We start from the raw sequence: 23,303 nt of genomic DNA, 5'->3' as shown, positions 1-23,303 counted from the left end.
ACACACTTAAATCTTGGGATTTCAATTATTTTTTGTTTGTATTATCAACTAAGTACTTAATCTAAAAATAATAAAATAATACAGAAATGTGAAAGGCATTCTGAAGCTCAAACAGTCCAGTCCCACTCAGCAATGGCAAGTTTATTACAATATTTGTAACCAGCTCTTCTTGAATGTTATGTATATTTAAATATGTATACAAAAATAAACATTTACGTGGATTGGCTTTGTTTTCAGAAAATCTTTAATGGGGAGGGGAAAAAAGCATACTATAAAGATCTTTTGTTAACTCATCACATTGGTCCCAAATACAACAAAAAACATTTTTTGGTTTTCAGTATCTAAGAGAACTTGCTTTCTGCTAATTGAAAGTATATTGGCATTGTAATTAATTTGAATAATATAGTATATTTTTGTAATAGTCATTCTGAAATTTGAATTTGTTTATTGAATGTCTTATAGGAATTGCTTTTGTCTGAAACAGAGACTCCTATTTTACCACCATATTTGTCTTCATCTCTGCCTCCCCCAGAAGAACTTTATGCTGTTCAAGTTAAGCATGTTGTATCACCTAATGAAGTATGTAATCTAATTACTTGGTGGTTAAAAATATAACAAGCAATATTGGTCTTAAATTCTGATTTTAAATAACTAAAAATGGGTGACCTTTATTTTGCACACCCCATATTCTCTTCAAAAGTTTGTTCATATTTAAAAGGCAAGTGTTGCTTAACTACTTGTTGGGTTCCCAGTGTGTGACTTTAGTTATTCTATTCCCATCTATGAAATCCTCAACATTTCCCCTATGGTCTTCATGCATTCAATTCTAGGTGCTCTTTTACCAACTCTCTGTTTTCCAATTCCACTTAACGCCTTCTAATAAACTGTGCCACTTTCATTTTGTCTGCTGCTCCCCACTAAAATAATGACTCCATGAAAACAGATTTTTATGTTTTGGTCACTGATGGCTGTACCCCCAGAATAAAAGAGTGCCTGATATGTAGTAGCTACTCAAAAAATATTGATTAAATGAATAAGGCACTAAAAAATTCTTGGCTAACAAGAAAGGGAGAAGTGATAAATTTAGTAGCAAAGGCCATTTTACACAGTAAATCATTCTTTACAGGCAAGGGCAAAATTTGCTCTGTATATTCATCAGGGAAAATAGTAAGGTACAACTATTACTGGTTTTTGTAATGATTTTTTTGGTGCCTGTCTTAGATAAATTTAGCTACTTAAAACAACACACATGAAAAGAATCTGAGGGCTGCTTAAAGAGCTGTCCTAAGATTGCAATCAAGATGTTGAGGGTGCAACCACAGAGGGAGGCTCAGGTTCTTCCCTGTGGGCCTTTCCAAAGGTCTGCTCACCACATGGCTATTTGCTTCCCTTAGAGCACCATCATCGAGAACCATCCAGACAGAATAACAGGTCTCTTATAATCTGGCCTCAGCAGTCACACGATTCTGTTGTGTTCTTTTGTCACAGAGGTCACATCTGGTGTGATGTGGGAGAGCCATTCTACAAGGCATCACCAGGGCCATCATTGGAGGCTGCCCCATTATTTTTGTCTATAAGATACTAAAAGTTAGAAATTTGAAACTCTTTTCCTTCTCTTCCCTCTGCCTCCAGGTGTATATTTGCCTTGATTCTGTAGAAAACTGTAATCTGTTTAGCCAACATAGTGACACAGATGACAGTGGAGTCAGTTGGGAATCCGAGTTTGAGAGCCTTGATGAAGCCTTGCGGATGTTTAATAAGAACGTGGAGACATTTCCTCCTCTGACAGATTTCAGGACAGGTATACTACATTTTCTGATTGAAAACATTTTCTTAATAATTTGTTGTTTTAATGGGCTAATGAAATTACGTTCTTTCTAGTGTTAACTGACATATTTTTTCCTTTGAACTTTTTTTTTAAATTGATGTAACACTGCTTTACTGTATATGATTCAGAGGTATAGGATCACACCTCTTCCCAATGTATGTCATGACACCACATCCACCACCAGGGCACCCATAGTCCTCCACCCAGTCCATTGATCTCCCTCCACACTTTGTTCTCTACCCTTCTCTGGTAGCTTCAATTCTACAGTGAGATTTCTAGAATTGTTGTTTTTATTGAGGCAACATTGGTTTATAATATTGTATGTCATTCAGAGGTATGTTACCATCTCACACCCACCAAGGCACCCAGTCTTCCACTTTAGTCCATTGGGAACCCTCCACACTTTGATCTCCCACTTCCCTTCCCTTTTTGATAGCGTCAATTCTACAAATTTCTAGGTTTGTTATCTGACCTTATTTTTTTTTTCTTGCTCTGCATTCCACATGTAAGTGAAGCCATGTTAACTGATATTTTTGTAACACTCATTTCATATGCATGATCTCTCAGAATCCTCAAGGCACTCTGTGAAGATCTTTCTTATAAGATACTAAGAAAAAGTAACTGCCTTTGGACACTTTCACCTACATTAGAAAATTGACTACAGAAAGATGAGTTTTCTAAGCTTGAAGTTTTACCATTAGATAAAATTATGGAGTTATTCTAAATGACAGTAATTTTAATTACAAGCCACCTAAACTAATAATTTTGGAATGGGGCCAAGGAGGTCGATTGTGTCCCACCTGTCAGGTAGGTCAAATTATGCTATCATTTTTTTTCCTAATCCATTCTCCTTATTAAATATATGTAAAGCTCCTATGAGAAAAATACATTTGGTTACTGGTATTGACAATTCCACAGTACCAAGAGTGGCATCTATACATTTTTATCAATATGTGATATAAGAGAGGTATCTATTTTGGATTTTGTACAAATCAGGATAAGGAAAACAGCTTACCAGATTTTCCTCAATGAGATTTTAATTAGCTGTGGCCCCTGTTTGCCTGATACGCAGCACTTGCTCTTACCTCTACCTGGAATGTTCTCCAACCAGACTGTGTAGCAGCCTAGGTCTGTACCCAACTATAGTTTTTCCTGACCCTATCAAGAAGCCTTCTACCCACTAACCCCCATTACTCTCCATCCCTCCACTTCCTGTTGTATATTGCACTGTGAAGCAGAGACTTTGTCCTGTTGTGTCACTAGTAGTGAGAAAGCCTCCTTGCACAAATGGGTGGTCATAAATACTTATTGAATGAACAGAAGAATAAGCTCTTTTTGGGACTTTTTTTTAAATAAATTCAGATTTATATTATGGAAGGAATAATTCCTGCCTCATTGCATTCTTAAGGGAAGTCATACAATCTGTACAGTATGATAATTGATGGAGTGAAATGAAATTAATAGCAGAAATAGGCACTAGACTAATATCCTTTCCAGAAGATGATGGCCCAAATGAAAGCAGATGTGGAGAGTTTAAGAGGTTGGGACAGTGGAAGGGTGGTCTAAGCAAGCTATGGCCAGCTGATTAGGAACTGAGAAGGGCGACGTGTCTCTCTTCAAAGCTTAGCTCTTAGGAATTAGTTAAAGCAACATTTATAAAGTAGGAACAGGAGAACAGAGCAGAAGTCAACCTATCGCCATTTGTTGTTTAATTCCAGTTGATGGGCTTATGGTTGCTACATTGTCTTTGTACTTTTCTGATTAAAAACATTTTAAGAAAATGAAAGGCAATGTGATTTTCCCCCCTTTTTTCTTTCCAGAAATGCCTTGCCTTGCAGAATATGATGACGGCCTGTGGTATAGAGCAAAGATTGTTTCCATTAAAGAATTTAATCCTCTAGCTGTCCTGGTACAATTTGTTGATTACGGATCAACTGAAAAGCTGACAATAAACAGGTGGTGGTTTCCTTTTTTAAGTTAACTTAGTTGAATTGGGATTCTTAGTTTTAATTTTTAATATAATTATTGGTATTCTGCTTCTTTTAAAAGAGGAAAGGCTATTTTTAAAGCTCTTTACATATTAGGAATTTTTCTTTTAATTTGGTAAAATATACATTCACAGAACTTACGGGTTTTAGTCATTTTTAAGTATTTCATTACTTGGGACTAAATATATTCACTTTAATGTAGCCATCACCACTGTTCATATTCAGCACATTTTCATAATCCCAAACAGAAATTTTGTACCTATTAAACAGTAACATTCCATTCCCTTTCCTCCAGTTCCTAGTCCGTCAATTCTACTTTACCTCTATGATTTGCTGTTTGAGGTACTTCTTACAAGTAATCTTGCAATATCCTTTTTTGTCTGGCTTTATTTTACTTAGAATACTGTTATCATTAATGTTACCAGTGATGTTTGTTCAATTGCATTATGTACCAGAATCATCGTTTTTATGGCTAAATGATAATTTTGCCATAAACATTTTGTTTATCCATTCCATGGACATTTGGGTTGTTTCCATCTTTTATTATAATTAAAGCTACAGTAAACACTGATATACAAATACCTGTTTGAATCCCTTTCCATTGTTTTGGTTATATAACAGAATTACTGCACCATATGGTAATTCTAGGCTTAGAGTCTTGAGGAACTGCCAAACTTTTTTACAGCAACAACTATTTTACATTCTCACCAATAATTCACAAGGGTTCCAATTTCTCCACATCCTTGACACTTGTTATTTTGGGATTTTGTGTGTTACATTTTCTTTGTGGCAAAAATACACATATCATAAAATATACCATTTTAACTATTTTTAAATGTATGTTTCAGTAGTGTTTAATTCATATTATTGGACATTCACATTATTGTGCAGCCAATCTCCAGAACTCTTCATTTTGCAAAACTGAAACTGTACCCACTATACACTACTACAACCCTCCATCATCCCCTGACCTGCCACCATTCTGCTTTCTATCTCTATAAATTAGATAATTGTGGATATTACATATAAATGGAATCATAAACTATTTAGCTTTAGTGACTGGATTATTTCAATTAGCATAATGTCTTCAAGTTTCATCCATGTTGTAGAATGTATCAGTATTTTCTCCCTTTTTAAGGCTGAATAATATTCCATCATTGTACATACAACTTTTTATTCTTTCATCCACTTTGATACCAACTTTTGGCTATTGTGAAAATGCTGTTATAAACATGGGTGTACAAATCTGTCCTCAAGACAATTTCAACACTTGGGTATAGATTTAGAAGTGAAATTGCTGGATCATATGCTCATTTATTCTAATTATACTATTTGGAGGAACCGCCAAACTGTTCCACAGGGCTATACCATTTCCATTCTCACCAAGTGTCCAAGAGTTCTAATTTCTCTATATAATCTAGCATGTTATTTTTGGGGTTTGTTTGTGTCTGTGTGTGAAAGCGAGTGAGCAAGCATACACATGCATGCACACATATGCTACAAGTGAGAGGGAGACAGTAATGGACATGAAGTGCTAGCTCCAGAACTCTTCATTTTGCATTTCCCTAATTAGTGGTATGAAGCACCTTTTCATGTGTTTATTGGCCACTTATAGATCTTCTTTGGAGAAAGAGCTGATTATAAATAAATATATTCTCTCACTCCATAGGTTGCCACTTCACTCTGCTGATTATACCCTTTGCACATTTAAAATTTTTGACATAACCCAAAATATGATTTTTGTTGTTGCCTGTGTTTTTGGTATCATATCCCAAAAGTTATTGCTAAATCCAATGTTATAAGTTCTCCCCATTGACCTTGCAGAGTTAAAAAAATATGTACATATTTTTTCTGTGTTTTAGTTTTAGGTATTTAAGAATCTTGTGACAATCTGAGCACTTTAATTTTAAGACTTTCTTTTGTGACAGACTGCGTCAAATTCCTCTTCACCTTATGCAGTATCCAGCCCGAGCCATAAAGGTTCTCTTGGCAGGGTTTAAACCGCCATTAAGAGATTCAGGAAAGACAAGAATACCATATTGTCCCAAATGGAGCATGGAAGCATTGTGGGCTATGATAGACTGTCTTCAAGGAAAGCAACTTTATGCTTCTACAATAGTAAGTCTATCTTAATTAGCCAAAATCTTAAAGTTATTTCAAGGCTCTTATTAACTTCCTGAAATGTTTGCTATCTGTACAACTCTAGATATAAAAATGCTTTAAAGCATATAGAGCCATAAATACTGTAGGATTAATTTTAAGACGTGCTCAAATGATATCTTCGTTTATATTTAACAAACTTTTTACTAACCCTACAATAATAGATCATTGATATAATGAATGGAATAAAAATTATCAAGATGAGTAGCTTATAAGTCAATGAAGGAAACATGAACCACTGATTAATATAGGGTAGAATGAAATATTATAAAAGTGGTATAGGTAATGTGGGGAGTGGGTACAAGGAAGAATGATTATTTCTATCTTCAGAGATCAGAACATGATCTTTGAGTGCCTCTTTTGTAGGCACCCAAGTACTTTTTGAATAAGTAGGGCAGGGAAGGCCATTTGAGCTGCATCCTAAAAGATGAGTAGGAAAGATCAGAATGGGAATTCTGATCAAAGTTGTAGAAAGGCATCAATGTACTAATATGAAAATTGCTTCCTTTAGAGGTTTATTAGCAGGTCACAAAGGGGCAGTCCACAAGCAGATCTGGCTTGCACCCACATTTGAGTGCTGTGTTTAAAATTGGAAAATTTCACCTAAAAAAGTTTGTAACTTCTATTTCTAACTTCTGATTAAAAAAATTATAAAATATAGGAATCCCAAGATCTCCCTTCCAAAATGGCAATCAGCTGGAGCGATGTAGCATTAACCCCTGTAGAAGGAAACATATTCTTCAGTTCTCCCTAGTCCACTCCATTGTTGTTTCAGGCCAAACTGCTCTAATTTGGGGGCCAAGATTTGGGATTCCTGTAGTACTGGCTGTGACAAAAGTGAGTTCTTAATGAAACAATGCTATTAGTAGAAAGTACTTTTTGAAAACCTCTGTACATCTCATATCCCTATGCATAGTAGTATAAATAGCTTTGCAAGGTTTTTTAGAAGCCAGTGAAAATACAGGGCAAGTATGTTTTATTCACCTTTATCAGTAACATTCAAATTTTATTCAGCTTATGCATAAATATACAATGTTTTATATTAAGTGAATTTTAACAGGGATGATAGTTTGATACCATTGGTTCCATTTAGGAAAACTTTGGGGAGGAGTTACAATTTAAATAAAGTAGAAGAATGGACAGAATGGGATTTAGCAGTGTGAAACCCATCACAAATACCTTTGAAGGTGCAGAGCATAAATTATGAATAAATTTAGTATGTTTTCCCTCCTGTGTGATGTCAGTCATATGGAGGAAGAAAAGGCAGCAAAACATTTTTATTTTGACAATTTTCTTTTCATTTTAGGCTCAGGCACCAGAACAAATAGTGACTTTATATGAAGATGATCAATATCCAGTTCATATGTCACTAGTAGAAATGGGGCTTGCAGACCAAGATGAATAATGTAAGTATCATGACTTTCACTCTGTAGTCAGCATACAGGCATGTGATTAACATAGCAGAGATTAATGCTAATTGCCCACAAGCACCTTTGGACTTTTCTTTATTTCTCAAAGGAATCACAACAAAATTCAACAGAAATATCTCTTCTAGCTTCTTCCCCAGTATCAAAGTGGTCCCATAGATTTAAGAATATTTAGAATAGCTATTATATCATAGTACCAAACAAGTATGGGAATAAGCAAAAGTGCAGATAATTTACTTTAACTATTATTTTTTAAATTTTACGTATTTTTACATCATTTTTGCACAGTGTATGCATTTTCATCTTGGTTATAGTCCCCATACAATTCCCACCCGCCCTTATTTTGATCCTACTCTTCCCCCCCCCCGCCCCAATAGTATGTCTGGTTTATAGTTGCTTGTTGATTTTGATTTTTACCTTATAATTAGTCTTTTTTTCTGGTCCCTCACTTAGGTTTTATAAATTCCTGCTATGAGTGAGACCATCTGGTATTTTTCTTTTTCTTTCTGGCTTATTTCGCTGAGCATGATCCCTTCCAGCTCCATCCATGTTGCTACAAATTGCATGTGTTTATCTTTTGTGATTGCTGAGTAATATTCCATTGTGTATATGTACCACATCTTCTTGATCCAGTCATCTATTTTTGGGCATTTGGGTTGTTTCCATAGCTTAGCTATTGTAAATAGTGCTGCTATAAACATAAGGGTGCAGGTGCCCTTTTGAATTAATGTTTCTGTGTCCTTTGGGTAAATACCTAGGAGTGGAATTGCTGGGTCATATGGAAGCTCCATCTTTAGCTGGTTGAGGAATCTCCACACAGCTCTCCATAGTGGTTGGACCAGTTTGCACTCCCACCAGCAGTGCAGGAGAGTTCCTTTTTCTCCATATCCTTGCCAACATTTGTTGTTGCTAGTTTTTTTAATATGTGCCATTCTCACTGGTGTAAGATAGTATCTTATTGCAGTTTTGATTTGCATTTCCCTGATTACAAGTGATGTTGAACATTTTTTCATATGCCTATTGGCCATTTGCATTTCCTCTTTGGAGAAGTTTCTTCTTAGCTCTTCTGCCCATTTTTTGACTATTTACTTTGTTTTTGTTGAGTCTCATCAGCTCTTTGTAGATTATTGTGATCAGTTCTTTTTTTTTTAATTTTTTATTTATTTGTTTGTTTGTTTATACAAGTACTGGTACAGTCAGAAGCTCGGGAGGGTGAGAGAATTCACCAGAGCCAGAGCAGGGAGCAGAGCAGGCAGAAGGACTGAAGTACACTGCTGAGGGGAGCAGCGGGTGGCAGGAGAGGTCTGCACGCCATGTGGGACCCTCCTCCGGTGGCCAGGGAGCAGCCGGGGATTGAACCGGTGCTGCAGAGGCTGCGGGCAGCTTCACAACCCAGCGCTCAACCTCTGCGCCACCGGGAGGCCCTGTGATCAGTTCTTTACCATTAGTGTTGTGTGCAAAAATTTTCTCCCAGTAGGTGGGGTGTCTCTTTGTTTTGGTTACTGTCTCTTGCTGTGCAGAAGCTCTTTAATTTGATGTAGTCCCAGCTGTTTATCTTTGCCTTCACTATCACTAAAAGTGCAGATAATTTAAACACAGATGGACTGCAGAGAGCAACTGTAAAGTGCTATATATCAAGTAGCCAGTGTCCTAAGAACAGTTATTTAAGTACTTGGGTAACCAGCTGATAGTTGGTTTACGTTTATCAATTCATATAAATATAGCAACTAATTTAGTAACTGTATTTGAACACTAATATTAAGCAAAGATAAAATAACATACAATTTTGTTTTTCAGGTATACAGTACAGAGCATCCCAGAAGCATTTCAGATACACAGTACAGTAGCAGCCCAGAAGAAAGTTTTTTTGTTACATTTAGACCATTTCAAAGTTATTTTTCTTGACTACTTCTGCAGTGGTGCTCTTTTTTTTTTCTTTCTAATTTTTAGAAATTGTAGAAATTGTTAATAAATATGTTTTTGAAATATTTCACTTTATTGTAATTTGTAAATTAAATACTTTAGGCATAAGGGGAAACATATTTTAGTCCATTGTATAACTAATGTTTATTCAGTTCAAGAAATAAGACATTATCAGTGAAAGTGTAGGCCCCTCTAGCCCTGTCCCCAATCATCTCTTCCCTCTCCTGTAAACACTGTTGTGAATTTAGTGTTTTTTATTCTTACATACGTCTTTGTAATTTTACTGTGTATGAATGCATTCATAAAAAAAGATACAGTATTGAAAATGGTGCTGGGAAAACTGGGTCGCTACATGCAAAAGAATGAAGCTTAACCACTACCTCACACCATACACAAAAATCAACTCAAAATGGATTAAAGAACTAGACATAAGACCTGAAACCATAAAATACATAGAAGGAAATATAGGCGAAACACTACGTGATATGCACATCAAAGACATCTTTACAGACACATCACCCAAAGCAGTGATAGTGAAGGCAAAGATAAACAGCTGGGACTACATCAAATTAAAGAGCTTCTGCACAGCAAAAGAGACAATAACAAAAACAAAGAGAAACCCCACCAACTGGGAGAACATTTTTGCACCCAACACTAATGATAAAGGACTGATCACAAAAATCTGCAAAGAGCTGATGAGACTCAACAACAACAAAGAAAATAATCCAGTCAAAAAATGGGCAGAAGAGCTAAAAAGAAACTTCTCTGAAGAGGAAATGCAAATGGCCAACAGGCATATGAAAAAATGTTCAACATCACTTGTAATCAGGGAAATGCAAATCAAAACTACCATGAGATACCATCTTACACCAGTGAGAATGGCACATATTAAAAAAACTAGCAACAACAAATGTTGGCGAGGGTGTGGAGAAAAAGGAACTCTCCTGCGCTGCTGGTCGGAGTGCAAACTGGTCCAACCACTATGGAGAGCTGTGTGGAGATTTCTGGACCTACTAAACATAGAGCTCCCATATGATCCAGCAATTCCACTCCTAGGTATTTACCCAAAGGACACAGAAACATCAATTCCAAAGAGCACCTGCACCCCTATGTTTATAGCAGCACTGTTTACAATAGCTAAGCTCTGGAAACAACCCAAATGCCCAAAAATAGACAACTGGATCAAGAAGATGTGGTCCATATACACCATGGAATATTACTCAGCATTCAAAAAAGATAAACACATGCAATTTGCTGCAACATGGATGGCGCTGGAAGGGATCATGCTCAGCGAAATAAGCCAGAAAGAAAAAGAAAAATACCGGATGGTCTCACTCATAGCAGGAATCTAGAGAACTTAAATAAGGGACCAGGAAAATGAATAACTATAAGAAAGTGAAAATCAAAATCAACAAAAAACTATGAACCAGAGACACTTTTTGGGGGTGGGGGGCGGGAGGGGAGGGATTGGGGTCAGAATGGGGGGGTTGCAAATGTATGGGGAATATAAAAATAAAATGTATTATTTAAAAAAAAATACAGTATTGAGTTGCACTGTACATATATTTAATCTGAACTTTAATTTTCTCACTATCTTATTTGTGCTATTTATCCATGTTAATAAACTTTTATTCACTTTCATTGTTACATCCATCTGTCTACAGAATTTATTCTTTTGTAGATATTTAGGTTGTTACCAGCTGTAACTAGCAATAAAATGTAATTGCTAGCCCCGTGCACAGGTGTTTGAGGGAGGCTCGATTCCGTGGGATTCAATGACCACACCGTATTAAAAAGGAAAAGGGATTTATTGTGAGCAACATAGGCGATGCACAAGCAAAATTATAAACAGTGCCCCAAACCCGACCAAACTGATAATCATGCATACATACTGTACAGTTTCCTCAGAAATTAGCATCACGGAGGCAAAGAGTCAGCACTTCGGAAACAGCATCACGGAGGCAAAGAGGCAGCACTCCGGAAACAGCATCACGGAGGCAAAGAGGCAGCACTCCGGGGAAATGCACGGGAGACGTATCCAAGCCCAGCAGCTGCGAGCCGCAGCAGCTATGCGACCACTGTGTTTTTATCTCCCAAGGTCGGATATGGCCAGTATCCAAACCCAGGGATTCATGGTGGGCTGGTCATGTTCCTGCGCCCGATGCCCCGGAATTGCATAACCAACCCATTTCTTGGTGGTCCCAGACATCGCAAACAGTTACATAACCAGCCCTATCTTTTGGCTCCCGGTCCGGGCGCTGGCCAGGCTCCCGGACCCGAGGGCCAAAAGGTGGTCGCACATCTTCCAATGTCCCCGGCAAAACGACATTAACACTTTATTTTCCTACACCAGCTTTTCTCAATTACAAATATCCCTCGGTAGTAAGCCTTTGTGTAGGCGAAGGTTTCCTAATACATACTTACTAGTGGAATTTATTGTGTGGAGTGTATTTTCTTCAATAAAGTTGTGTTAACAATTTACTCCACAATCAGTAATCTGAATTTGTTGCCAATATATGGTGTGAAAAGAACATTATTTGCAAGAATATATATGCAAGGATGCCTATCTTAGTATGCATTCACTGGGTTATTGCTTGTTCACATGCGTTATCAATTTTGCTGTTGAGTTACTTGTAATTAACTTACTGCTTTCTAAGAATTATTTGTATGTTCTGGATGTTAATCCTGTGTCAGGAATATATCTTCTCCCAAACTTTTCACTCATTATTTCAAGGTTTGTGCTGTCTCTTAAAAATCCTTCTCTATTCTGAGGTAACTTCTTGTTGTCCTTGAACAATATTAAACTTTCTTCATATTTAGTTTTCAAATCACACACAATTGATACAGGTAGCTTCGTTTTTTCCTGAGTCATTGCCAACACTTGACATACCATACTAAGTGGTGCTAAAACAACCTGCAATAACTATGTAAATACACGTTGGTGACTTGCCTTCATTAAAGGATATCTTCCTCTAGCAGCCTCCAGTATTACATTTATTTTTCATGCTTCATCTATTCTCAATATAAATGCTTTCATGAAATTATCTGTAAGAATGAATTCATACCATTTTACTATTCAGTCTAATTGTATTGATTAATTTTCCATTCAGTTTCTATTTCTTATTCAGTCTTGGATGATTAGATAATTCTAAAAATCTGTCCATTTCATCTAGGTTATTGAATTTGTTTGGATTTAAATGTTTTATACTGATATTTTATTATCCTCTCAATTTCTGCAGTGTCTCCTGTAACTTCTTTCATTTTTTATTCTATTTGCGTTTTCTCCATTTTTTTTAAAAAAATTATACATACAAGAACTGGGGTACAGGCCAGAAGTGCAGGGGGTGAGAGGATTCACCAGAGACAGAGTGGGGAACAGAACAGGCAGACTGAAATATACTGCTGAGGGGAGCAGCAGGTGAGTCAGGAGAGGTCTGCTGCGCCATGTGGGTAGCTCCCCGGCCAGGAATCAAACTTATGCTGTAGTGGCTACAGATAGCTTCATAGGTTGCATCTTAACCCCTTGCACCACCAGGGAGGCCCTTCCTCTTTTTTTTTTTTTTTTTTTTGTAGCGCTCCTACCTCAGAGTTTGTCAATTTTAATTTTTCAAAGAATCAGCTGTTGGGTTCACTGATCTTTTGGACTATCTTTCTGATTTTCATTTATTTCTGCTCTAACTTTTATTATTTCCCTCCTCCTACTGGCTTTTGGATTTTTTAGTTGTTCTCTTTTTCTAGTTTCTTTGATAAAAAACAAGTTGTGTTTAAATTCTTTCTAGTTTCTTAATTTGGGCCTCTAATGGTATATACTTCCCTCATAGAACTGTTATTGCTGTGTCCCATACATCCTGAAAAATTATATACTCATTATCACTTACCTCAAGGTCATTTTTTTATTTCTTTTTCCATTATGCCTGTTGTTCAATAGTATATTATTAAGTTTTCATGTACTAAAGTATTTCCTTGTTTTATTTTGTGACTGATTTGCAGTTCAGTACTTTTCTGATCAGAGAAGATAACTTGGTATGATTTCTATCTTCATGAATTTACTGACCACCCAGTATGTGGTCATTCCTGAAGAATGACCATGTGCACTTGAGAAATGTATATTTGACATGTTGGGGGTCTTTTTATTAGGGGGTTCAGTTAAGAGTGATTATTGACATATATATGTCCATCACGGCCTTTTTGTTCCTAGAGCTGTAGTTTAATCCCCTTATTCAGCTAGCTCTTTGTGTTCATTCTTCTCTCTAGTTCCTAATGCTGCTTTGAATATTTCTTGGAGGGAGAGTGTAGTGGGTGAATAATCCCTAAGATTTTCTTTGTCTGAGAAGGTCCTTATTTTTCTATCATTCAGGAAGGAGAGCCTTGCAGAATATTCTTGGTTGGCAATATTTTTTCTGGGGGTATTCTGAATATGTTATTCCATTCTCTTCTTGCCCTTAGTGTTTCTCTAGAGATCCAATATCAATCAGTCTAATTGATGTTCCTTTACAGGTCATGTTTCTTCCCCCTCGTCAGCTTCATTGTTTTTTCTTTGTCTTGGACTCTTGGGAATTTCACTATTATATGTCTTGCTGTAGTTTTCCTTTCATCTTGGTAGCTAGTTCTGTTTGCTTCTTGTAATTTTAGGCTTATTTCCTTCTTCAAGTTTGGAAAGTTCTCCTCCACTGTTTACCTAAATAGATTCTCAGTTCCATTCTCTATTTTCTTGTCTCCTTTTGGGATTCCTATGATTCTTTTATTTCCTTTCCAAATGGTGTCAGAAAATTCTTGAAACATTTCTTCATTCTTTTTTCCTTTGTTTTTCTTTTCTATCTTTTTAACCTTTCATCTTTGAGATCACTGATTAGTTCTTCCATTTGATTCATTCCACTACCATGGCTTACTCCTGAATATTTTGCTTCCTTCTGTAAATCTGTTATTTTATTGCTTAAAATTTCAATTTCAACCTTCTATTAATTGTGTTTCTCAAGAGCATTCATTTCCTTTTCTAAGTGTACTTTGTGGTGTTCCCTTTAGCATTCTTAATCATGGCCATCTTGAAATATATATCTGATAAGTAGAGAAGCTCTTCCATGTAGTTTGTGGTTTGGTTCTGGGGTTTTGTTTTCTCTAATGGTGTACTGTTTCCTGGTGTGCTTGCTTGACCATTGGTATTTTTTTTTTTCCCATTGTTTGCATTGGCTTTGCTCTGCTGTAGCTGGGGCTTGTGTTGTGTGTGAGTCCTTTTCTCCCACTGTTCTGGGAGTTCACTGAATTGTGGGCACAACTAGTAGGGTCTTGTAGGATGTGAGTTGATGCTAGAGCCTCCCTCAGAGCACTTCTGGGCCTTGTTCTGGTGGCTGGGGGGCCAGGAAAGTGCTGAGTTAAGAGACTGAGTTGTTGGGACCTCACCTTGTTCAGAAGCAATGGCTCAGGCTTGGTTCTGGTGGCCAGGAGGGCAGAGGGCTGCTTAAGAGCCCTGATATAAGAGGCTCTATGCAGCCTACTGGGGCTTGAGTCTGCTCACACAGTGCTGCAGCACTGAATGCTGAGCACTGAATGGGATGCAGTTTCCAGGTGGAGCTGGGAGTCCCCACTGGTATAAAGCTAGGTCCTATAAGGTCCAGACTAGGGGTTTACATCTCCTCCCAAGCAGGTGGTGGCTGAGTTGGAATCCAGGGTGCTTAGTGAAGGTATGAAGCCCAGGTCTGCTAGTAGACACTGTAGGCTGAATGACAATGGGATACACTTCCTAGGTGTGGCTGGGAGCCCATGGTAAAAAGCTATGCCCTGCAAGCCCCGGAATAGGACTTGTGTATGCTGGTGGCTGAGAGCTGAATGGGATGCACTTCCTGGGTGCAGATGGGGGTCAAAGGTGAAAAGCTAGGTGCTGTAAGGCTCAGACTGGGGTTGTGTCTGCTCCCGAGGCACCAGTGGCTGAACACGGAATATAGTGGTATTTTGACTGCAGAAATTTTCCTATTCCCTGAGTAAACTTTCTTTGTTCTATGACTGATGTACTGTTGGAAAATCCATGTGATACTGCAGTTATTGTATTTTTTGTTTTTTATAACTATCTACAATCCTTTTTAAATCTACATAGTTTATAACTAAGTAATAATACCTGCCTTAATCATGCACTTAACCATACAAAGACAAAAAGGTGAATTAAAAATAAGCTGTAAAGTTTTATTTTAGAGTTCAAACATAATCTTTTCCACATGTACATACACACACACAGTATCTATAAATTAACAAAACCCACAGGAATGTATATTTTTCAATAAGAAAATCAAGTTAGTGTTATTTCATGATTACTCACACAAGGATCATTATAATTTTGTATCCATTAAAATATTACCATCCTTGTCTTTAACTCTTACTCGACCAGATGTATATTTTGTTTCTTGATGACCATTTGTATATACAGTTTTAACAGTACCATCTGGATATTCCCGTCTCTTGAACTGGGCAGTATGTAGTTCTCTTTGGCCATTATTAAACTCTATGATTTTGTTGCCATCTCTGTAAATTTAAAATAGAATTTCTTTAAAAAAATACGAAATGTACTAAAGGAAAACTACTTGTAAGTAGTCTTTTGACTCTGACAATAATTTCTTACCTAGAAATACCCGTTGGTCCATTTCCCTGAATAACACCTTTGTAAATTTCTCCAGTGTTCTGCTACAGGTGGATTGGATGAATGGCCATACTAGCACTTATGGCCCATGAAAATCATTTTAATGAATTTATGATTTCATCACAAAATACTTAGATTTGTTATTTAAATATATCCTGAAATAGCGCTTTCAGCTTTTATCCTTATTTTTTCACAAAGTTAAAACCTGTTGAGTGTTCTTTATCAGGCTAGAAAAGAAAGCTATGTTCTTGGGAAGGGGCATAATCAGACTTAAAATTTGTTTTAAAGGAACAAAGAAACCAAATATAGAAATTAGGTCATACTAAGCTGATTACTTGGTGTGTGTGTGATATTCAAACTAAACCATAAAATTTAGGTAAAATACAATTGCCCTAATGAAGACAGACATGAAAATTCTCAGTAAAATCTTAGCAAACCAAATCCAACAAAGCATTTAAAGAATTATAAACCATGACCAAATAGGATTTATACCAGGGACACAAGGATGGTTCTACATCCAAAAATCAACATAATTCACCATATCAACAAAAAGAAAGATAAAAACCATATGATCATATCAATAGATGCCAAAAAAGCATCTGATAAGATTAAACATCTATTTAAAGATTTATTTATTTATGCATACAAGAATGGGGTATAGGCCAGAGGTGCAGAAGTGAGAGGATTGAGTGGGGAGCAGAACAGGCAGATCTACTGAAATACACTGCTGAGGGGGAGCAGAGGGCAAGACAGGAGAGGTCTGCTGCACCATATGGGTCAACCCCCTGGCCCAGGATCCAACTCATGCCACAGCACTGACGACAGCTTGCCAGAACTGTGTCTTTAACCCCTGTGCTACCAGGGAGGCCCCTCAACATCTATTTTTTATGAAAATCCTCAAACTGAGGATATATGAGATATAATAAAGGCCATATTTGACAGACACACACTAACATCATTTTCAGTGGTGAAAAATTGGAAGTTTTGCAGCAAAAAAACGTACAAGAGGGCCTCCCCGGTGGCGCAGCGGTTGAGCGCTGGGTTGCGAAGCTGCCCGCGGCCTCTGCAGCGCCGGTTCGATCCCCGGCTGCTCCCCAGCCACCGGAGGAGGGTCCCACATGGCGCGCAGACCTCTCCTGCCGCCCGCTGCTCCCCTCAGCAGTGTACTTCGGTCCTTCTGCCTGCTCTGCTCCCCGCTCTGGCTCTGGTGAATTCTCTCACCCTCCCGCGCTTCTGACTGTACCCAGTGCATGTATAAACAAACAAACAAATAAATAAAAAAAAAACTTTAAAAAAAAAAAAAAAAAACGTACAAGACACTCTTACCACTATCCACTCTTACCACTACTATTCAACATAGAATTAGAAGTCCTACCTCAAGTAATTAGGCAAGAACATAAAAGGAATCCAAGTCAGAAAAGAAGTAAAGCTATCTTTATTTGCAGATAATAAACACAAAGAACACTAAAGACTCCTGAAAAACTAAATAAACCAGTAAAACCAGTTCAGCAAACTGGCAGATTACAAAATTAATACAAAAATTGGTTGCATTCCTAAAGACAATGAGCTAAAAGAGGAAGAAATTGAGAAAATTATCTCATTTACAACTTCACTCACACACACACACATACACATATACCTAAGAGTAAACCTAACAAAGCAGGTAAATGAGATCTATACTAAAGTAAACTGTAAGACATTATTAAAATAGAAGACACAAAAAAAACAAAGATATTCCCTATTCATGGGTTGGAAGTATCAACACTGTCAAAATGGCCATCCTACACAGATTCAATGCAATCCCTATCAAAATTTCATTGGCATTCTTCAAAAAATGGAACAAACATTGCTGAAATTCATATAGAATCACAAGACGCCCAACTAGCTAAAGCAATCTAGACAAAAAAGAGGAAGAAAGAGAGTTTCATACTTCCAGACTTCAAACTCCTAGGTATCTACCCAAAGAACACTAGCAGCACAATTCCAATAGCCAAGATATAAAAACATCCTAACTGCCCCCAAACAGATGAGTGGATCAAGAAGATGTGGCACATATACACATACACACAACTCTTCCATGTGGTCCCTTAGCCCAGGTCACCTGAGAACTCATTAGAAATGCAAATCAGGGCCTCCCTGGTGGCGCAGTGGTTGAGCGCTGGGCTGCCAAGCTGCCCGCAGTCTCTGCAGCGCCGGTTCAATCCCAGGCTGCCAGCAGCAAGGGTCCCACATGGTGCGCAGACCTCGCCTGCTGCACCCGCTGCTCCCCTCAGCAGTGTACTTCGGTCCTTCTGCCTGCTCTGCTCCCCGCTCTGGCTCTGGTGAGTTCTCTCACCCTCCCGTCCTTCTGACTGTACCCAGTGCTTGTATGTATGTATGTATGTATGTATGTATAAATAAATAATCTTTAAAAAAAATAAATAAAATGATCAAAAAAAAAAAAAAAAAAAAGAAATGCAAATCACTGGGGCCTCCCAGTGGCACAACGGTTGAGCGCTGGGTTGCGAAGCTGCCCGCAGCCTCTGCAGTGCCGGTTCGATCCCTGGCTGCTCCCCTGCCACCAGAGGAGGGTCCCACATGGCGCGCAGACCTCTCCTGCCGCCTGCTGCTCCCCTCAGCAGTGTGTTTTGTCAGTCTGCCTGTTCTGTTCCCTGCTCTGGCTCTGGTGAATTCTCTCACCCTCCCACGCTTCTGACTGTACCCAGTGCTTGTATAAATAAATAAATCTTTAAAAAAAAAAAAAGAAATGCAAATCACTGCAGCAGGGTCAGCAATCTATAGTTGAACAATCCCTCCAGGTGATTTTAATGCACACTAATGTGTGATCACCAAAATAGTCTTAAATGAACTTATACCTGGGATCCTTGAAAGTAGATTAAAAAAAACTAGCTGAGAGGTACTGAAAGTTTCAGGCTATGTTAAGGGAAAAACACCATCATGACCATAAGAAATTCCTATGCTATTTGAATTAATTTTTTGGTCAGACTTACAGAATTCAGTTAAATTATTCTCTGATGTGTTAGATGTATTCCAGTTAATGGGTACTAACTGTCACACTCTAGGAGGGGAGGTTGAAAACTAAAATCAACACAAAGGATTTGACAAAACACCATGGTTTTAATTAAAATGCTGAGTATAAGATGCTCTACTATGGATCGAAGAGTCACTTAAGAAGTCTAACTGGATGTCATCCACATGGCAGCTAGGATCAAGTTCTCTCATAAAAACAACAGATAGGGAGAAATAACAGTAAATTCCTGGGAGGACCCAGACACATTACACAAACTGGGCAATGGTGGTAATTCACCCAGACAGAGAAAAATTGGAATGACAGGGAGGGAAGAGAGAAAATCATCAGAACCCTTCTCCCCTCCCACACCCATAAAGCCAGCCCACTTCATCAAGCAGAAAATGAGACAAAGTTTGGAGGCCAGATACCCAGAGAATCCTGAGAGATCTGAAAGCACCAGGCAGTGACAGGTGGGCAAATGGGCCTAGGAGCACACACACAATGCTGGGTTTGAGCCCCTTTTTTGTGGCATTCCCTTCCCTTCCCTCCACTCCTGGAAACAAGTGGGACCATTTAATTGGTCGCACTTACCAGCAGGAAAGACATTGGGGAACTTCATAGGGCTGGTCCCTACATTGGAGCCTGCTGGTACCCAAGCCCTCAGGTGGAAGGAGACCTCAGAAGCCCCAACACCTACCCGACTACCTCACAGGCCCAGAAAGAGTGCTGATCCCCCCAAACCCACAACTGCAGTTGAATCTGTGCCCTTTCCTGCTTTTTCTGTATCCTCCCTCAACACACTACAAGGGTGATAAGGGAAATAGCTGGCACTGGGAAGATTGTCCTACTCAGCCCAACAGACCAGACTAAAATGACTAGCTCACTAGGAGCCATCAGAGTCCTGAGAAGCAATGCTCCATCCATCTGTTTGTGTGTGTGTGTGTGTGTGTTGGTCAGCTGGTTGTCTGCTGTTCCTTTCCATCTTCCCTATTTCTGTTTACTGATTCTTCTATTTTTCTTCTTTCTCCCTTTTAACATTACCATCTCCACTTTCTCTTCTCTTTCTTACATTCCTCCTCTTCCTCCTCCTATCTTTTCTTCCCCCATCTAGCCCATTCTTCCTTCTCTCACGTTCATTCCTTCTACATTTCCGTATCATCCTCCTCTTTCCTCTGACTCCTTCTGTCACTCCTTATTCTCTTTCAATCCCCATATTCTTCTGAGTCACACCTAGAGGGACCTAGCAGGCAGGTCAATAAAATCCTAGTCAACAGAATCCAACAATGCGTCAAAAAGATAATTCACCATGACCAGTTGGGAATTATTCCACGGGCATATCTGAAAAATCAATTAATAATGTAATCCAACACATCAAACAAAAAATAAATAAAAACCATATGATCACATCAATAGATAGTGAGAAAGCATTCAACAAAGTTCAACATCTGTTTACGATGAAGGCCTCAAATTTCTCAGGATAGAAGGAACATAATAAAGGCCAATGACAAACCCAGAGCCAATATGATTCTCAATGGTGAAAAGCAGAAAGCCTTCCCCTTAAGATCTGGAACAAGGTAAGAATGTCTACTCTCATCACTACTTTTCAATATAATACTGTAAGTCCTAGCCAGGGCAGTAAGACAAAAGAAAGGCATACAAGGAATCCAAAAAGGGAAAGATGAAGTAAAACTATCACTATTTGCAGACGATATGACAACAGAGAGAACCCTCAAACCCCCACAGAAAAACTAATCAAAATAATCAACCAGTATAGTAAAGTAGCAGGATAAAAAAAATCAACAAACAAAAATCATCACTCTTCCTATCTGTAATCAATCTGAAGAAGAAATTAATCATCCCTTTTATGATTGAAACAAAAAAATCAAATATTTGGGAATAAACCTAACAAAAGAGGTGAGTACCTATACAAAGAAAATTACAAAACACTGTTAAAAGAAATAGAAGACACAAAAAATGGAAAGACATCCCTGCTCGTGGATTGGAAGAATTATCAAAATGGCCATCCTACCAAAAGCAATTTACAGATTCAATGCAATCCCTATAAAAATCTCAATGATGGGCCTCCCTAGTGGCACAGGCAGTTGAGCACAGCACTGTGAAGCTGTTCGCAGCCTCAGCAGTGCCGGGTCAATCCCTGCCGGCTGCGGAGGAACCCACATGGTGCAGCAGACCTCTCCTGTCTTGTCCACTGCTCCCCTCAGCAGTGTATTTTGGTCATTCTGCCTGTTCTGTTCCCAGCTCTGTCTCCGGTGAATCTGCTCACCCTACCGCACATCTGGCCTGTACCCCAGTTCTTGTATAAATAAAATAAATCTTTAAAAAAAAAACTCAATGACATTCTACAAAGAAATAGACCAAACACTGATGAAACTCATATGGAACCACAAACAACCCCAAATAGCCAAAGCTCTCCTGACAAAAGAGGAAGAGATTGGCAGTATCACATGCCCAGGCTTCAAATTATACTACAAAGTCATAATAATTAAAACTGCATGGCACTGGAACAAAAACAGACACACAGATCAATGGAATCAAATAGAAAACCCAGAAATAAACTCACATATTTATGGACAACTAGCCTTTGACAAAGGAGCAAAGAATATGCAATGGAAGAAGGACAGTCTGTTCAATAAATGGAAAACTGGACTGCTACATGCAAAAGAATGAAGCTACTACACACCATGCATAAAAACCAACCCAAAATGGAGGAGGCAACCATTCCTGAACTGCACCGTGGCTTCTGGCAAGGAAGCTTGAAGGCCTGCCCTGTCGACTGTACTGACCCGTTCTGCAAGGTCTGATCTGCAGTTTTTGAAACACAAAGGAATTGGACTATTTTCATCTCTGCATTTTTGTGTTGTCATTTCTTCATCTGGAGAATCCTGATTGCTACATGAACAGAGGGACAGGAGAAGTTGCTCATAGATTTGGACTACTGGCAAACAATTCCCTATACCTAGTACATTGTCCTGCTGTCTTGGAAGAAATCTGCATTCTCCTTTAAGGTTCAGAAAAATTTCAGAAGAAAGTTTCAGAAGACAGGGCGGAGCAACATGGCGGAGAGGAGACGCTGCGAGTAAGATCTCCCATTAAAAAAAGTTAATAGGGAGGAAAAGCGGCAGGTCCCAGTGAGAACCGGGACACGGAAGATAAACGGACGACTCCAGCAAACTACCCGAAGAAGAAAGTTGCCATAAAAGAGGACCAGAAGGGAGGGAAGCGCAGAACCCTGCTCCCCTCCCCCACCCACAGAGGCGGCACTCTCCGCCCGGCAGAGAGGAGGAAAACAACAAACTAAAACTGCCAACAAGAACAAAGGACGCAGCAAGCGGGACTGTGAGTGGAAAGGAACTATTGCAACCACCACACCCTGTGAACGGGAGCTGTGGAGAACCCCCAAAGGATCCGCCGCGGAGGTGAGCTCCGGGCGCCATTGAAGAGAGCCCCGCCCAGGAGGAGACCAGCACCAGCACACAGCCCCGGCCGCCCGGTAAGCTTGCGAGGAAAAGCTGCGCGCAGGAAAAACAGACGCGGAGCGGGATTGCGCGGGGAAAGCGGCGCGGATTGCGCGGATCGGATCGCAGCTGCCCAGGTCCCCGCGCCTGCGACCTAGGCTTGCGGGGAGACGCGCGGAGGCCCTCCCGGAGAGAGCAGGAACCAGGCGCCCAGGCAGGGGAGCGGGATTCAAAAGGCGCCATTCCCGCGCCACTGATCTGGGCTACAGCCCGTGTCCTGGAACTGAGGGCTTTGGAACTGAGACCCGGGGCACGAAAATAGGGGCGTGGGTTCCCCACGACGGTGGGGCACAAGGCAGACACAGCACACCAAAGCCGTTGAGGTGTACCCTACCATCCCTGCTCTGCTCCCTGTCCCACTGGGTGGAAAATCAGCTCCCCAAGGGCTCTAGGAGAGATCTCTGGCGCCACCTAGCGACTTGAAGCCAGCACAGGCTCCTGAAGGAGCTAGTGGCCAGCTGGGGAGTGAGCCCACGCCGGGCCCTTCCGAACAAGTAGTCTGAGCCCACAGGGAGAGCGAGCACCCACAGCCGGGGCAGACCAAGCGCGCAGAAGAGTGTGCCTGAGACCGGACGCGCAGGGAGTGTGTCCCACATCACCATTATAGAATAGGGACATTTCTTCAGTAAAGACTACCTGCAGAAGGCTTCCTCAGGAGCCAGAGGTGAGCGGGGGAAGTTCGCCCACGCCAGACCCCCTCTGGCCTGCAGTCCAAGCCCAGAGGGGGAGCAGGAACCCACCGCCGGGGCAGACCAGGCGCACAGGGGAGTGTGTCCCACATCGGCATTTTAGAACAGGGACCTTTC

The 23,303-nt window shown here is 39.5% G+C and overlaps 2 protein-coding genes across 5 annotated transcripts in view; one reads left to right on the top strand and one right to left on the bottom strand.

Moving 5' to 3' along the window:
- The window catches only part of RNF17 (ring finger protein 17), a 190,819-nt gene extending 181,466 nt beyond the window's left edge, over positions 1-9,353 (top strand). For both annotated transcript variants that reach the window (XM_037527382.2, XM_054701227.1), the window contains 6 exons: positions 463-579; positions 1,633-1,801; positions 3,649-3,784; positions 5,745-5,934; positions 7,283-7,382; positions 9,201-9,353. In XM_037527382.2, coding sequence (XP_037383279.1) covers positions 463-579; positions 1,633-1,801; positions 3,649-3,784; positions 5,745-5,934; positions 7,283-7,381 — 711 coding nt within the window. In that variant the 3' untranslated portion in view covers position 7,382; positions 9,201-9,353. The remainder of the gene's footprint in view (positions 1-462; positions 580-1,632; positions 1,802-3,648; positions 3,785-5,744; positions 5,935-7,282; positions 7,383-9,200) is intronic.
- A 6,101-nt stretch (positions 9,354-15,454) lies between these two features.
- The window catches only part of CENPJ (centromere protein J), an 87,079-nt gene continuing 79,230 nt past the window's right edge, over positions 15,455-23,303 (bottom strand). For all 3 annotated transcript variants that reach the window (XM_054701338.1, XM_054701337.1, XM_037527381.2), the window contains one exon: positions 15,455-15,836. In XM_054701338.1, the coding sequence (XP_054557313.1) occupies positions 15,644-15,836 (193 nt within the window). In that variant the 3' untranslated portion in view covers positions 15,455-15,643. The remainder of the gene's footprint in view (positions 15,837-23,303) is intronic.

The sequence above is a fragment of the Talpa occidentalis genome, unplaced genomic scaffold (genome assembly GCF_014898055.3).
Source record: "Talpa occidentalis isolate TD23 unplaced genomic scaffold, MPIMG_talOcc4v2.1 talOcc4.5, whole genome shotgun sequence".
Taxonomy (NCBI): Eukaryota; Metazoa; Chordata; class Mammalia; order Eulipotyphla; family Talpidae; genus Talpa; species Talpa occidentalis.
This window is presented reverse-complemented; position numbering and strand designations above follow the sequence as displayed.